The 17,342-nt window shown below is 49.0% G+C and overlaps 1 protein-coding gene across 7 annotated transcripts in view; it reads right to left on the reverse strand.

Annotated features, from left to right (window-relative positions):
• DENND2A (DENN domain containing 2A) overlaps window positions 1-17,342 on the reverse strand; it is a 112,886-nt gene that overhangs the window by 12,248 nt on the left and 83,296 nt on the right. For 4 of the 7 annotated variants that reach the window (XM_081534315.1, XM_081534311.1, XM_081534313.1 and 1 more), the window contains 6 exons: window positions 16,895-17,004; window positions 15,605-15,674; window positions 14,428-14,505; window positions 10,902-11,042; window positions 10,160-10,327; window positions 9,423-9,571 (listed from right to left, as the gene is read on the reverse strand). In XM_081534315.1, the coding sequence (XP_081390441.1) occupies window positions 9,423-9,571; window positions 10,160-10,327; window positions 10,902-11,042; window positions 14,428-14,505; window positions 15,605-15,674; window positions 16,895-17,004 (716 nt within the window). The remainder of the gene's footprint in view (window positions 1-9,422; window positions 9,572-10,159; window positions 10,328-10,901; window positions 11,043-14,427; window positions 14,506-15,604; window positions 15,675-16,894; window positions 17,005-17,342) is intronic. The other 3 variants (XM_081534316.1, XM_081534318.1, XM_081534317.1) reach the window with 1 other exon arrangement.

Genomic DNA, 17,342 nt, shown 5'->3' on the forward strand with positions numbered 1-17,342 from the left:
TAATTTCAGTGGACTGTGATCAGCATTAAAAACAACTACAACAAAAAGAACGTAATAGAAAATAAGAGAGTGTGTTGCATTTTTCCCCAACTGTAAATAACTATATGTGTGTATTATGTGGGGTGTATATTAGGTCTGAATATAAAATGTATTTCTAATTGCGGACTGTAGTAAAAAGGTTTGGAAGCCAATGATTTTGACTAGAGAGCTGGGGGTGGGGTGTGGTGGGGAGTGGGTAGAAAGTGATGGTTGACCTGGAATTTTGATGTTACACCTTTTACTGGGATGTTAGCTCTCATTTCCAAGTGGCTAGTGGGAGCTCTTTAAAAGAGACCCTAAGAAGGAATTTCCTGAAGGAAGCCTTGTGTATGAAATCCACCTCTTTTTATAGCACATTTTTTATTAAGCTCCTAAATATCACTTGGAGAAAGAGTGGATCATGCAGTGGTGTAGGTTGTGGACTCTGTCATCCATGGTCTCTTCAGCAAGTTTTTGAAATTCTCACTTTAGTCAAGGGCTCCCCAAGTGGCACTAGTGGTGAAGAACCTTTCTACCAATGCAAGAGATATAAGAGACTTGGGTTCAATCCCTGAGGTGGAAAGATCCCCTGGAGGAGAGCCTGGCAACCCATTATTATTGCCTGTAGAATCTCATGGACAGAGGGGCCTGGCCAGCCACAGTCCATAGGATCACAAAGAATCGGACATGACTGAAGCAAGTTAGCACTTTAGTCAAGTCACTAAAGGAGAATAAAAATGCACCACTCATGTTTAAGAGTGCACTTACATTTCAGAAGTGTGGTTTAAGCATTTCTGACTCCGGGGAAGTTACTGAATCACAGAATTTTAGACCTGGAAGTGGTTTTAGAACTCCAGGAGATGGTGAAGGACAGGGACAGGGACAGGGAAGCCTGGCATCCTGCAGTTCATGGGGTCACAAAGAGTCAGATGCTCCTGAGCAACTGAACTACAACAATGAACCCCTGGCTAAAAGAAGTTAAAGTAACTTCTGCATTCAGGGTGAGGGCAGGGTGGGGAGCGAGGAGTCCTGCAGGTAGGAGAAGGAAGAGAGATACAGACTGAGGAACGGAGGCAGGAAGAGGCATAGCCAGAAGCCTTTGCGTTTTTCTTGATTAATGCAATAGAAAAACACATCTGGGGACTTCCCCAATGGTCCAGTGGTTAAGGCTTTAAGCTTCCAATGCAGAGGGCATGGGTTCAATCCTTGGTTGGAGAACTACCATTCCACATGCTGTGTGGTGTGACCAAAAAGCCCCAAATAAAAAGTTTTTTTTAAAAGTCCAATTAAAAATTAAAAAAAAGAAAAAGAAATCTGAGTAACTTTCCTTCTTTTTCTTTTTTACCAATTCAGAGAAATGGCCTCCTGCCCTTTTGCCTTCTTTTGGCCTCAGCCGTGGAGGAAGCAGGTCTGCAGGGAGTCTCCCCTTCTCTCCACTGCTGCTGTCCTTTGTGTCTCTGGCTGAAGCCCAGGGGTCTGGGAGGGGAGGGCGTGTGGCTCAGCTGCAGTGAGTGTGAACCAGCTGGGCGGGGAAGGTAGTTGGAACAAGTAGAGAAAACAATGATAAGCAATGCCAGCACTAGATACACCGGGCAGGTGAAGACATGTCATGGAAAGAAGAAATGCATTCATTTAACTGGAATGCAGGGAGCTGAAGGACACCGGTATTCAGTCTGCTGTTGTTGTAGTTGCTAAGTAGCGTACTCAGTCTGGATGGGGACAAATGACAACTCAACTGTGTCACCTGTTGGCCATGTAGGTTGGTGCTGCCATTGTTGATTCTGTTAACAAGTGGTTTTTGTTTGTTTGCTTTCTAAAAACAGTCTGATTGCTGTTGGAACTGGGTCCCAATGTTTCCCACCTGGTTTCCACTGCCACCTTGTTAGCTGGCATCTGTGGAGCACAGGGGGTCAGGTGCCACCTGAGAGGCAGGCGGTGCTGGCAGTGTTGCATCCCTCTTGTTCTCCAGCCCCCTCCAATATTCTGAAACAAAATTCTGCCTCTTGAAACACCAGAAGGAAAGGTCAGATTCTGCAAATAATACAGCAAGTGGCAGCTGTTCCTTCCAAATAAATGGTAGAAGAGGGGCTTCCCTGGTAGTCCAGTGGTTAAGAATCCACCTTGCAATGCAAAGGACACCAGTTTGATCCCCAGTCTGGGAAGATTCTACATGCTGCAGAGCACCTAAGCCCGTGTGCCACCCACAACTACCAAGCCTGTGCTCTAGAGCTGAGAGCTGCAACTACTGAAGCCTGTGTGCCCTAGAGCCTGTGCTCCGCAACAAGAGAAGCCACCGCAATGAGAGGCCTGCACACCACGAGAGAGTAGTCCCCGCTTGCTGCAACTAGAGAAAACCTCCGCATAGCAACGAAGACCCACCACAGCCAAAAAATAAGTGAGTCTTAAAAAAAAAAAATGGTAGAAGAGAAAAGAAGGGATTATTCTGAGTGTAGTTTGTTGCGATTCTATTCCCCGACCCATAAAGGCTAGAGGAGCTTCCATGGGGGTGGGCACTGCTAGGACTGGTGGTTTCTTAGGAACACGCAAAGTACAGTCTACAGATCTAGGGATGCTAAGGATGACTGTTCTGGCTCGCTTGCCACTTAATGTGGAGCCTTACTGAGCATCTGCTGGTTGGAGGAGAGGCAGTGTTTTTGAAGGAAGTCCTAGGAGGGAGCCCTGGCAGCTGGCTCGCATTACAGTGGGGGTGGAGGAAAGGAATGCCGGCCCCCCGCAGCTGTGATCAATTTGCACAAAAGCGAGGGAGGGAGGAGATGCCCCAGTGGGAGGTTGGCTGGGCCACAAGGTTAAAAGATGGGCACAGGGGAGAAGGGTCAGGTCCCAGAATGCTTTGCTACTCGGTGGTGGTTCCTGAGGGTTGAAACATTAGGCCAGAGACACCAGGGTGCACTTGAGCACTCAGATTCTCCTGGAGAAGACGCTTCAGTTCTGGCTGCTACAAAGCCCTTATGCCCTATGTGTTGCTGTTTAGTCGCTCAGTCATGTCTGACTCTTTCCGATTCCATGGACTGCTGCACGCCAGGGTTTCCTGTCCTTCACCATCTCCGGAGTTTGCTCAAGCTCACGTCAACTGAGTCAGTGATGCCATCCAACCATCTCATCCTCTGTCGTCCCTTCTCATGCCCTCAATCTTTCCCAGCACCAGGGTTCTAGCCCAATTTGCGGTTAGTTATTACTATGCTCAGCAGCCTCCCAATTCACCTAGCAACCAGAAAGAGTCAGGCACAGAGCTTTCTCTAAGATGCTACCAGAAAAGTGAAGGGTGAGCTTCCAGAGTTGGAGAGACCCCAGGAATTTGCAAGATGAATCCAGCAGCATCCTTTAGGATTGCATGCAAAGCGTCTCTCCCTTTGTGTGTGATTCCCAGGAACCAGAGCAAGTGGGTGACTCTGATGTGGTCTGGTGCCTGCTGAGACCTAGTGGGAGGTGGCTGCCATGCTTCCATTACTGTACTTTCAGACCCTGAAGAAATGTGTCACTCAGTTAAAAAAGAACCCAGGCTGGACCTCAACAAAACTAGGTCTGCTACTCTCTGTGTGATCCCAGGTAAAGCTCTTCTCCAGGCCTCAGCTTTCTCATCTGTAACATAAGGAAAGTGGGCGTTCCAGCTTTAATGTCTGCCAACCACGAACTATGAGAGAGAGCGAGAAAGCCAGGAACTGGAAGTAGGAGCCAGGAGCTGAAAATAACTGACACTGAAAAAAACCCAGGCCTGGAGGGTAATTCTAGAGCTCATTAATGGAGACAGGACAGAAAAGCAATGGTGACATCTCATTTCGAGGAATGAGTGGATACAATGTTGGAGAGTTTTTAAGTTGCCACAGTAAGCCCCCGAAGGACTACACTTAGAGCCAGCCCGGCCTGGAGGGACCTGACTCCAGAAGAGAGCTGGAGAATGCTATATCCGAGATCCTGTTGGTGATGGGTTTGGAGTCAAAGACAATTTGTGGCTATGCTATTGTCTAAACCTTGCTTCAAAGTTAGCTTGGTGTTCATAGGCAAAAAAAAAAAAAAGGTAGTTAATACTTAATGTGTAATCAGTCTGATGGCATTTTCACAACACTGTGCTGAACTAAACATAGGTATCTCCCTGTTAGCTTCTTGAGGACCTCTGAAGTAGTACTCTAGATGTCGGACCACCAAGATGGTGGCTACTCACACTCTCAAGTAGCCCTTGGCAAGCTCACTTGCCTGGAGAGGGTGTGCCACAAACCCAACCTTTTTCTGAAACACTATGGTGCAACTGATTGAGACAGGATACGAGGCCCCATTTAAACCTACAGAAATTGATTAAAAATGAACTAAAAGGAACACACAACAAGATGAAGGTGCACAGCTACACATGGACTTATTTGTGTAGTCACCCACGTTAAGGCCAAGATTCAGGCTCTACTATTTGTCCAGATTTGACCACCTAATTCTGTTGTTTAGCTTCTGGTGTGAATGCACAATGGAAAGATAAGTAAGTTTCTCGAATATTAAAAACCATCATCCTGCCTAAAACTCTTACACAAATCATTTATGTGCAGCTCTGACGCCCTTATTCAGCCTAGTGTGTAGATTTGGCTAAAACCTTGGGAACTGCAATTAATAAACGAAAAAACAAAATGTTTATCATCAGGGAAATGAAGAAAGGGGTATAGGGAAATATTTATTTAGGTTGTTATGACAACAGAACAAGCGATCACAACAACATTCTTTCTTTCCCATCTGCTAAACTTTGGCTTGACAGAGCCTTAAGAAACAACGTCCACCGTAAAGATGAAACGGAGCAAGAATGTTATTCTAAATTTGATAGATTTTTGGCTCCACTTAAAACCTTTTTATAACTCATACAATATTTGCCACAACTCCCAGCTATTTCCTCTTGCAGTGGGCAGACGCACTTGAGATGATGATGAAATGAGTTGTGTGGTGGGGGAGGGTGCTGGCGGCAGTGACCACAGGCCTCCGGCAGGCTAATGTTCACCCCGGGATGTCAGGGGCCACTCACTGAGTCTGCGGCATGCCCTGTTCTCATGCCCTGCTCCGTGGCCTTGAGAAGATGGGGGGCTACAGATGGGAACCTGGAGCCGCCTACTTCTACTTCCAGCTGAGCAGGGCTAGAAATCAGGGCATGTGCAGCCCATAGAGAGTGAGCGGTGCCTGCTGAGGAGAATGAAAGCACCAGTTGAACTTAGGCTGAAGGCTTTCTTCAGAGACTTTTCCAGGTCAGACGACTTGCAGCCAGCCACTGGTTTGTCATGGCCTAGCTGAAGAATGCTTCAATTCCCTAGAGCTATTTTCCCATAAATCAGAAGTAGGTGGAGACTGATTCCTCCCAGAGGAACCCCTTAGGTGGAGCAGGCTGGAGAAGAGAAGATGGGTTCCAGCTTTCTCACTCAGTAACATGCAGCATGTTCTCTGGCGGTGTTGCTATGCTCTGATCATTAGCTAGGTCTCTATTTCACAGGTGAGCCAGACTTCCTGTGTGAGCTCTCTGTTAGGGGAGGGGGCAAGTCTGAGTGTCAGAGAGGCCCCCTCAGAAGAAAGCACTTAAAGCTGCAAGAGGAGGTACAGATAGTGCCCTGACTTCTGAGCACAGGCTAGTGCAGAGGCCTGGGAGTCCTGGGAGAGTGGATCCGTAACACAGGGTATATTTATTTATCCTCAACCCAGATAAGGTTAAGCGGGGCGTTAGAAGGGGACTCACAGTTAGTTACCTCGGCACCTCACCACCCTGAAGTGCCTACGTCTAGAACCACTCTCAGGAAAATGCTATCCAGATGGTTTCTACTGAATCAGAACCCCCTGGGAGAGGAGTGGGCCACGTGGGGGTGGAATCCCAGAGCATCTGAGCTGGAGGGGTCCCATGGGAATCATACAGCTGGACAGAGGAGGTGGCTACCCCAAGACATTGGAAAGTACAGCATGCCTGAGACGGGTGAGTCCTGGGTCAGGAATGGGGGCAGGGTACTTCAGCAGGTCCGGGACCAAGATTGCTGGCTGGGCAGACACCAAGAGGTGTAGCGGACACCTGGGGCACCCCAGCCCACCAAGTCAGAGAAGGTCAGAGCTGGGAGAGACTCTGGAAGTTCCCTCAGCCACCTGCCTCACTAGGGTCCTGGCTGGAAGGGTGGGTGGGGTGGGTGGCCCCTGGAGAGAAAAGCACAGATGTCTGAGCTTCCTCAGGAGACAATTCTGGCTGGACTGCCAAGCACAGAGCAGGTTGTGATGGCACGTTTTTAAAGACTGTACCTATGTATCTGTGTAGACAGACAGCCTCACAGACACTCCTCTACCCCACCCAGACCATGGTGGCCTGCTTGCCCCCTCGTCTTCTCTGGAGCCAGCTACCCCTGTCTGATTCCAGCTCTCCCACTGACCCCTTCCTTGAGCAAAGTGACTTCACTTCCGTGTGCTTCTCAGTCTCCCGCTAACAGAACCTAACTGATGGAGTTCTCGATAGGCTGAGAGAATGGAGGAGCCCGGCCCAGGGCAGCTAGTTCCTGGGTTCTCTACCTCAGGGCTCAGCTGTTGCTGTTCTCATCAGGTTCATGCGCACTGTGCTTTCTGCCTCAGCGCTCTCAGGGGCCTTTCTTTCTCTCTTTCCTCGCCTCTTCAGATCTGCACTTAACTAGTGTTGGCTGAAAAGCAAATTTATTGAACAAGAGAGAGAACACTTGAAACCATTTGTAATGGGACAATCACAGGCTACTTCCGGGGACCATGAGACAGCAGAGCCCTGGCAAGTCAGAGCTCTGAGTGGCTGGGCACGGAGGAGCCCTTGTTTCCTAAATGAGGAGACCCAGGGCCAGCAGCTGAGGACGTTCAGGCCTCCCCGCTGTCTGGGAAGGCCCCTCCCATGGGACGAGAGCTGGACGTGCCAGCCTGAGTGTCGTAAAGGGTCTGCAGTGTCGTTTCAGTATTTCATACACACATGCATGCACACGCCACACTGGCTCCGGACCCAAAGAGGGCACCCAAGTTATCCACGTCCCCGCACTCCCACCCGACAAAAATCCTACCCCCTCAGTGCCCCACGGCTGGCAGCTGCTGCAAGAGAAAACAGCCAGTGGGCTGTAAAAGCCTTATGGCAAGAACAGCGTCCTGCAGCCACGGCTGGCATTTTGCCCTCTCATGGGTGTTTGCTGCTCCAAGAGACTAAATCTCTCAGGGCAGAGTGCCAGGCACCCTGGGAGGCGGGGTGATGACATAAACCCCAAAGTCCCTCCAATCAGATCACCGCAGTGACCTGTCTCCTGCCAGGGCAGGAGGGGAGGGGGCTGGGAGGACCGAGCAATACCAGGCAGTGGGCAGGCCCCATGCTCAGGGAGGGGTTCCTTTCATTGTCTCTCATGACAACAGTTCTGTGTGAGTCCCACCTGTCAACCCAGAAGTCTCTCCAGGGACAAGGTGGGGTGGCCAAGTCCTTCCCCAGAGGTCTCTGTCCTAAGCCCTTCCGGGCGTCTCAGCGCCCGAAGATTCTGACATATGCCTGCTGCTGCCCTTCAGGGATGCCTCTGTCTTTGATGCGGCTCCCTCCCTTTCTGTTCTCACCTTCTCTTTTCATTGTCCCTTTGTGAGAAAAATAGATGATATTATCCCTTCTCCTTCCCCCCTGAAGAAAGCCTGGGTTAAAGTTGGGGGGCCACAGGCCCTGGTCCCCTGCTCCTCTTGAGTCACGTCCATCTTCTCAGATATTTGGGCAGGGTGGATCCTTCCTGAGCCTGACATCTTTAAACCAGAAGCAAGCGCCCCTCGGGACTGTTTGCCCCATCTCCACTCCCCGGAGGTCCTTCCACTCCTGATCTGGGTCTTGCTGAGATCCATCACTTCCCCCTCCTCCCAAGGAAAGCCTGAGAATCCGACAACTAAAGACAGTGGAGAGTGGGGGATGGTGGGGCTTCCAGAGAATACAGAGAGTCACCAGAGCACTGGTGAAATCTGATCCCGGTCACGGAAGGGTTATTCCTCGTCCTCAGCTTGCAGGCCCCCACCTTGAGAACTCTCTGGTCCGAATCCCCCAGTGCCCAGGGATCTTGGAGAGCTGCCCACAGCACCAGCTGCAGGCTAGAGGCAGGGCCTGCTGACAAGAGCGGGCAGAGAGTACAATAACTGTGACATTAAACGTGAATAGCTAACTCTCGGGCAGGCCGGGGGCAGCCTGGGAGGAGCCCAGTGGCTGCGGTCCAAAGACTGAGCGTGAGCAAGGTGACCAGATGGGCTGCGGTGGAGACAGGGCTGGATTCCATCTCCCACCACGCCTCCGGACGGAGGGACCGCACGTTCACACGCTTTGTCCTTTGCACTCTTCTTTCCCTTTTCTTCTTCTTCCCCTTTGTCTTCTCGAGTTGGGAGTCATTATTTCCTCTCCAAACCGAGTTTTACATGTTTTTGGCACGGCTTCTTTCCAGATGGACTCTCAGCTGGCCTCTCCCGCCTGGCCGGCTCATCTCGAGCCAGGACCCACGTCTCAGCCCTCCCTGGAGCAGCAGCCACGACTTGCGCCTCTGCGCCCTCAGTTCCAAAGTGAAGGCTCTGGTTCAGTAGTTTGACATGATGAAAACGCCAAGAATTCTTTTTTTTTCTTTTTTAAAGTTCAGAACTAACCCCACCCCCCATCTGCATCTTCTTCAGGATCTTCTTTGATTTGTGATCTGGGCTTCGCCAGGCACCGAATGTGACCACTAGGATGTGTGTGCACCCTGCTGGGCAGCGGGTCTGTGTGCGTGGATTCTGTGAGCACTAGTCGAAGGCATGCCTCTGGCTCTGTCCGTGCCTCCCGCCTGGTCCTGCAGCCCTCCCGGGAGCTGGGCCCTGCCCGCCTCTGCCAGTTCCTGGCTCTCCTCTCTGTTCCACTATACTGAGATGCTCTGCAGTTCCTGAAGGAACTCCTGGCCTCCCCTCTCCCTGCCATTGTACTGACAGCTCCTTTTGCCTGGAACATGCTTTCTACTTGCTCTTGGCTTTAAGATGCAGGGAACTCGTCTTGTCTACGAATGAGAATGCTCTGCCTTTAGTCGCCTTTATAGCACAGGTACTGGGTGGTCTGTTTACTTCTCCATCCCCCCGCCGGACTGAGGCCTCTTGAAGCACAGCTCAGTGTCTTTCCCCCGTTTCCCCAGCACCTACCAGAATGAGTGAAGAGCAGGCCAAGTACCAGACGAGCTGAGTGCAGAAGTGCAAGCTCAGCTCACTTGACACAACTCGGGGGCCTCACAAGCCTCCAGCCTCAGCTGCCCACTGACTCTCACTCCTGCAGAGGAGCTGCCTCTGAACTCCAGGCGATCCCCCCTATAGGTTCCACCCTGTGCAAGACTGACCGTCACGCAAACACTTTAGAGACAGTGTGAGACTGACCGTTGTGCAAACACTTCAGCGGAAGTTGCCAAGGTTGATACCTGAGTTTGTCTGCGATGAAGATGACCCTCCTTTCCAGGAGCAGGGAGGCAAAAACGCAGAGAAGGTGTCGGACGCTGAGAGAGGAAAAGAGAGACTCAAAGTCCACGTGTTCGAGCCGGGAGTCCAGTGGACGGCACAGTTCAATCACCTGCCGGGGAACACGAGGGGCATCAGGGGGCCCGCCTGGTCAGCCAGGCCTCTCCTGCATCGGGCAGGCCTGGGGCTCTGGGTCCTCAGCAGGGAGGCCCACTGCCAGGGGAGGAGGGAGAGAAAAACAGGAAAATGAAAGGGACTGGGGAAAGAAAGATGGCAGGGAAAGGAAGTATGTTTGGTAGGGACTCAGTCTCACAGGTGCGTGTGAGGGTAGTTTGCGTGGAGGTGGGGAGACAGGACACAGAACCAGAGCCCCTCAGGCCATGATGGCTGGAGCCCACCCCCCTCACCCCATCGATGACACATGTGAGCCCCCACAGGGAGTTTTGAAGGCCAGTCCCTTGCAGTCCCACAGCAGAGCGTCTGATCTCACAAGGGACTCCCAGGCTCACAAAGAAGGACCAGCAGATCCAAGCACTTCTTTCAAGGCTCCCCTCCTCTACAAGGCGATTCTTAATGAACTCAACCCCGTTCCAACCCCTCCCCAGGGATGGCTCTTTCAGCTTGTATGCTTAGTGTGCATATATCTCCTCACTCTGTACTTGTTGACATGTTCCTGAGTTCATCTCAAGTCACTACTCACGTGCTTCCTCTTCGTGGCGAGCAGAATCTGGCTTCTGCTCTCAGCATGGCACCGGCCTGGTGCTGCCCAGACAGCGGGGCTCACTAAGGTCAACTTCCCCATGGCCAAGTCACCTGCATCCGTATGGGCTGGTTTAGGATTCTCCAGCAGCAGGGAGACCGCTGCTCTCTGTGTTGGGAAGTTGAGCGGTTCCAGAATATCCCAGACACATCCTCGTCCTGCCCCTGTCCCCAAAGGTGACCCGCTTTTCTGGGGGCCTTTAGAACTGGAGACTCAAGGCTGAATGGGTCACATACAAGGATGGGAAGATGAAAACAAGCTCTGGTATCGAATCCCACCCAGCCAAGGAAACGGACATGCTTCAAAGTCTGGGATGAATAAAAAGTAGCACTTGAGCTTGTCTTCCCCAAAAAGAATCTGCTTTGCATATTAAGTGGTAGTGGTGATATAGATCAAAACCCTAAAAAGTTTCAAATACGATTTATGAAGGTGGTGGGCTATTAAGAGAAGCTAAAGATGTTCACTGCCCTGGCACAGTTCTCTCATCCAGCAACCAACAGATGGACTGGACTTAGGGTGGAATTTATGACTCTTTCACAGATGGATGATCTGGGCCGGCTTGAGGAGCAAGAGGCCACCATTGAATGTGACAGCCCCCTGAAAACCAGCCTGTGGGATCACCGTGACCTGATCACTGCCAGGGCCACGCCCCCTGGGACAGGAGGGGACTCTGACGGCGTACCTCAGTTCCTGATCCAGGCAAGAAGTTCTTGACCACAATGGTTTTGCCCAGGGCTGGGAAGGGGGCTTCCATAACGCTCCTCATGAGAGGCTGGACCAGGGCAGGAGAGATGCCTCGTCGTTTTTCTACCTCATCCAAGATCTGCAAGGGACAGAAAAGCAGCTCAGCTACCCTGAAGTCAGGCTGTGAGGTGGAGCTCTCTTCCAGATGAAGGGGGCCTGCCACTGAGGCTGAGGAACCGTGGGGAAGCCAGGGGGTCCTCATCAGGCCAAACCTACAGTCTCTTTCACTCTACAGGTTAAGACCCGGATTCACCCTCTCTGCAGCCACTCTTTTTCCATGTGACTCTGCAATTTCTCCCGCTTAAAGGATGAAGTATAGTTTCTGGCCCCCTTGACTTTGAAAACTGTCCTGTTTGTCAGTTTGCATACCCCTGTGACATTGATTATCATATACGTTCTCAATGGGAAGAACAGTGCCCCCCAAGGGGGTAAAAATTGGTTGGGGGTTGGTGAAAAAACTTAGGTATCGTGAGGGTTTGTGCCCTTCTAAGGGGCCAAAGTACATAAACAGATATGTGATATATTTATGGAATTGAATTTTCTCCCGGGGGAAGCCATTAGGACAACACAAACCAAAACCAATGAGATATCACTTGACAGCCATTAGGATGACTGTAATAAAAAAGCAGGTAACAAGTGTTGGTGAGGAAGTGGAGAAATTGGAACCCTCATACACTGCAGGTGGAAATGTAAACTAGCGAAGTTTTTCTTTTGAAAACAATCTGGTGGCTTCTCAAGAAATTAAACATATATGACCCAGCAAATCCACCCCTAGATATTTAACCAATGGAAATGAAAACATGTTCACACGAAAACTTGAACATGAATGATCACAGCAGCATAATATTTACAGTAGCCAAAAATGGAAATAACCTAAATGTCCATTAACTTATGAATAATAAGCAAAATGAGATATCTATATAATGGAATATTATTTAGCCATGAAATAGAATAAAATATTGACACATGCTACAACATGGATGAATTTTGAAAACACTGCTAAACGAAATAAGCCAGACATCAAAGGGACAAATATTATATGATTCCGCTTACAGGAGATCCTAGAGTCAAACTCATAAAAGAGACAGAAAGTAGAGTAGAGTGGTGGTTGCCAGGGGCTGGGGGAGGAGAGGTTAATGTTCAATGGGCACTGAATTTGTCTGGGGAGATGAAAAAATTCTGGAGATGGATGGTGGTGAAGGTGGTACAACAAAGTGAATAAACATAATGCCAATCAATTGTACACATAAAAATGACCGAAATGGTAAATTTAATGTTATGTATGGTTTAGCACAGTAAAAAGAAAATAATATGACAAAAAGTTAAAAATAACTTCATGGGGAGGAGAGACAATTGAGGGAAAAAAAATCTAAAAAGGCTGCTCACTAGAACAATAATGAAAAAAAGTTGAGGACCCCTGGGCAGGCAGGATGAGGTGGAAGCGACCATGTGCCAGTGCTAAGCCCAGGGCTTGGGAGGCAAGCAGACACTTGCCTTACGTGTTTCTGCTTGTCTCCCTGTGCATGCATGGGACAGCTTCCTGTCTCAGGGGGGTGACAGGCCCGCATCCAGACTTGCAGCCTGAAGCACAGCCCAACCAGTCTGGATCAGCCAACCCCCAGCCTACTGGAAGCACAAGAGTGAGCCATGGAGTCTAGCAGAGCAGAACCCCAGAGCCCTGACCCTCTGTGGGAGTCAATGGTAGCTGCTTTAAGCCACTGCGGTTTGTTACACAGCATCATTGCAACAATACTTACGCTTTCTTCAGAGATTCTGAGACCTGTTCTTATCCATTATCCCTTTGTCTGTACTGAAGGACAATTTGCCATAACGGTCCTTGCCCCTTACCTAGAAATAGCCTGAGGTCTTGGAATAAGTTAGCCAAAGCTCTGTCTATGGTTCTATGCTGAATATTTGCTGTGTGGTCATTGGCAAGTTTTCATACTGTATTCTTAAAAAATTCACAGTCACAAAACTAACATGAAAATGCAGGATTGTGTATCACACGAGTATGTTAGGATGCTCGCTTGCTCTGCATCTCCTGCCCATGACGTAGCAGTGCAGCTTCTGTGAACTTCAGATACCTCACAGGAGCCGTTTACTCCTAGATTCATAAGCGTTCTCACAATAGGGTCTCTGACCTACAGCCTCCTTTCCATGTTGAAACAAACCCACGATGAAGACTGGCACGAGCAGCAGTGCGTATCTGCGTCAGAGCTTGTGAGTGATTGACTGTAACATACAATGACTACCTCCTCACGCAGAGCGAAGGCCATGACTCAGGTGACACTGGCACCATTAATTACTTTAGACTTGCGTACAAGTACAAGCGCTACCATAGCCAGAGCTCACACTGCATCAGTCTAATTTAGGCTTCCTCTGAGTTCAGGACAGGGTGGGCAGGAGCGGGAATTTTGTTTCAGAATGCTGAGGGAGTGCTGCTTTCATCCAAGGACAGTAGACGCAGGACTTCAGTTTTCCAAAAGAAAGAAAAGTTGGACTGAAATACATGCTTAAGGACTTAAAATACATGTATAGATTATATATTTATGTCTCGTTAACAGAAGAAACAAATGTTGAGTCATACCTAATTTTTGAGATTGGCATCAGACAGCATAGCAATTATCTCCTACATGCCAATCCAGAACACTAGGGTGGCTGAGCCAATTCACCATGGCAATTCCTGTGTCCTGATATATGGCTTCATTTTCCAAAAAGAAGGACCAAATTATACTAAGATTTTGATAGAGAGCTTCCCTGATAGCTCAGTTGGTGAAGAATCCACCTGCAATGCAGGAGACCCCAGTTCGATTCCTGGGTCCACTGGAGAAGGGGATAGGCTACCCACTCTAGTATTCTTGGGTTTTCCTTGTGGCTTAGCTGGTGAAGAATCCACCTGCAATGTGGGAGACCTGGGTTTGATCCCTGGGTTGGGACAATCCCCTGGAGAAGGGAAAGGCTCCCCACTCCAGTATTCTGCCCTGGAGAATTCCATGGACTGTATAGTCCATGGGGTTGCATAGAGTTGGACATGACTGAGTGACCTTCACTTTCACCTTGACAGACTTAGAGTAGTCTTACAATAACAAATCTCACACACACACAACAGATACACACACATAACACACATATACAACACATAATGTGACAAAAGATAACGCTTAAGAGAGGGAAAGTAAAACACATGGAACATTCTGGGGAGAGCCTTTGCCCCTCCATCCTCAACTGCAATTAGTTTGTCCTTTTCCCCTCCCTCACTTTCTAGACCACAACCTTCATCCACTCATTTCCTGTCCCAGTGATTATCTCAGTGAGGCTCAAGGAAGGGAGGAGGAGGAAGTGGCAAGGAAAACAGGTGGGGGAATAAGAAGATAAAAATCCTGGGAGTTGGGGTGTCTCCTGAGTCCTCCTGGGCCCTGCAACTCCCATACGCTCCCTCCCTCCTCTGGGGCCCAAGTCCTCACCTTTGAAAAGAGGCTGAAGCATCCCAGACGGCTCACGATGCAGTAAACTTCGGGAAGACGCTTTCCTTTGCCACCAGGCTTTTGGGAGTGAAACACAAGGAGATTATGAGTGTGACCAATCTCAGGGAAGGAAAGACCCCAGATGTTTTTAACATTGTGCTAACTGTTTCCACACACCAGAGTTTTTGAAAATCAATAAGGTAAGCAGTTACCGATACCCCGTCTTACAGGTGGAACCACTTCTGGTTATGCAGACATGTGTTAAAATTCTCCCAAAGGGACCAAATCAGGAGTTTTGTGCACACAGTAGCTGCTCAATGTGGCCTACAGAACCATAAAATGAGGAATCTTGTTTACTCATATCACTGTGGTTTTTCTCAAGGAAATTACTTATTCCTTATAAATTATAACTCCAAATGAGAAATCATTTCTAAAAATCCTTTTTGGAAACTATTAATTTTCAAAACAAGAAAGGAAAACAATCTCAATACTTAAACTCCAAAGTAATTATAGTAACAGAATTTATTATCCCACTTAACTTTTTCGATTATTATCCATACATTTTTTATTCACTAATTCAACAAATATTTACTGAGTAGCCACTATGTGCCACACATTATTCTTAACTATATTAGCCTATGTATAATAAGACTAAAATACACTCTCAGTGGAAAATGATTTGCCACTACTGAAGGCACTCCCAAAAACAGGCCTCAAAAAGACAAGTTCTAAAATGTTTCGGCATGATCATCTCATTGAAGTAAGTTTCTGACTTTTAAAGGTTAATGTTCTGAAGGAGACACTTAAATTATTTGCGTCATGAACAGTAAAGCCATCCTTCTTTGGCCCTTACCACTATTATGAAAGCTCTCTGTAAGCTCTCAGAGTCCGCTGAGCACACTTTATTAGAAAGGATGCCTGGCTTAAGGAGAGATGGTCATTTATTTGGCAGGGAAAACAATGGAGAAAGCATTTTCTTTCCAAGGGAGGCAGACAGTGTTTCCATACACAGTGAGGCTCATGTGGACCCCCAAACACTCCTCCCTGTGTTTAACGGCCCTGACGAACTTGCTACACCTCCTGTCCCTTCTCTTGTGGCCTGTGGCGAATGAGGCTCTAGGAAGCCAGTGGGGGCTCCGCACGGAGCTCTTGCTGCCCGAGAACAGGGGGTACTGACCAGCAGTCTTCGGCAGTAACCAAACCTTCTGCTCCCATCTTCTCCAGTTAAGACAAACGAGAATGTTTCACTGTGGTTGGGAAAATGAAAGTGCGTTACTTTCCGACCACAGCGCTATGAGACTAGGTATCAATTACAAGAAAAAAACTGTAAGAAACACAAACACATGGAGATTAAACAACACGTTTCTAAATAACCAACAGGTTACTGAAGAAATCATAAGGGAAGTCAAAACATTTCTAGAAACAAATGACAATGAAAACACGACAACTCAAAGCCTACGGGATGCAGCAAAAGCAGTTCTAAGAGGGAAGTTTATAGCAAAACAATCCTACCCCAAGAAGCAAGAAAAACATCGAATAGACAACCTAACTTTACACCTAAAGCAACTGGAAAAAGAAGAGGAAGTGTGTTACAAAGCAGAACAAAAGTCGCATCGTGCTGAGCCACCAGGGGACACTCGGGAGGAGGCTGTCAGAAAGCACGGCTCCCTGTCCTGCCCGTCCATCTCTGGGCTGTGGCTCTGGAGTCTCTGTCAGGGACATGGGGATCTCAAGTGTCGCTGTGTCCTGAGAGGAAGTGAGCACTTTTCTTTCCACCCTCAGCCCTCATATAATCCTATCACCTGGGCCATCCCATCAAACAGACACAGCGGTCATTGGGCCTCTCCTGGGGTGAGCCCGGGAGTGACTCAAGACCGGGGGTGGGGGGGCAGGTAGCAGTGGAAGAGGCAACAGTGGTGCCCTTCTTGGAGCTGCCCATGGGGTGGCTCTCCTGGGCACCGAGGCTGCGAATGTCCTTAAAGACTGCTGGGCCAACTTCGAGGAACTCAGTGTCCCTCGAACACTTAGGATTTGGAGCCTCCTGAGTTGGTCAGTTGTTGAGACCTCTGATAAAAAAATATTTCCACCCAACAACTTCGGTTAAAGCAGAAATATAAACTTGATCACAATCTGAGTAACGGCTGGATGCGTTGCTGAAGAAGTATTTTCACCGCACCGGACAAGGTTTTCTTAGACTACAAATCACCTTACTGCCCATCACGTCAGCTTATGAAACACATTCCAAGATGGAGTGGGGGGTCTTGGAACCTGCACATTTGGCAGGATGAGTCTTGTCTTCACACAAGCTTTACAAACACCCATGGGGGAAATTTATACACTCGGGTCTGTCAGGATTACTTACCAGTAGCACTGACTTACATACGGGGTCTGCCATCGACGACCCCTCTCTAGTTCTCACTTCAGTCTTGGCGAGGTCGGGGGAGGGCGGGGAGACGCCAGCACATACCTGGTAAACTGCTGGACCGGAGTCCAGTCCTTGGCGTCGGGGAAACAGAACTGGGGGATAGCCTTCAGCTGGTCCTCAGCTTCTCTCATGAACTTGAATGACCTTTCCAGCTGCAGGGAGAAGGGCGAGAGGAGGTTAGAGAATAAGCCCCGGTGTGAGCAAGACAGATGCTCGACAGGCGCACAGCCCCCACGGCCCTGAAGTCATAACTGTCCCCTTAACCTCCACGCTGAGGAGGGCTTGCAGCTCAGGCTTAAGCTATTTCCTCCCTCAGGGCAGTTTCAACTATAGTCTTATGTGGGGAGCAAGGAGAAAAAAATAGTGTGCTTTAGAGAAATGTTCTCTATGCCTAACATTCTGGAATATAAGCATTTTAATCAATAAGGAAGAGCTGTCATAGCAACGGCTTCCAAATCCGAGACTCACAAATCTGCAAGGCAGAGCCGCA

This window comes from Giraffa tippelskirchi, chromosome 10, assembly GCF_054371585.1.
Source record: "Giraffa tippelskirchi isolate mGirTip1 chromosome 10, T2T-mGirTip1v1.2.pri, whole genome shotgun sequence".
Lineage (NCBI taxonomy): Eukaryota > Metazoa > Chordata > Mammalia > Artiodactyla > Giraffidae > Giraffa > Giraffa tippelskirchi.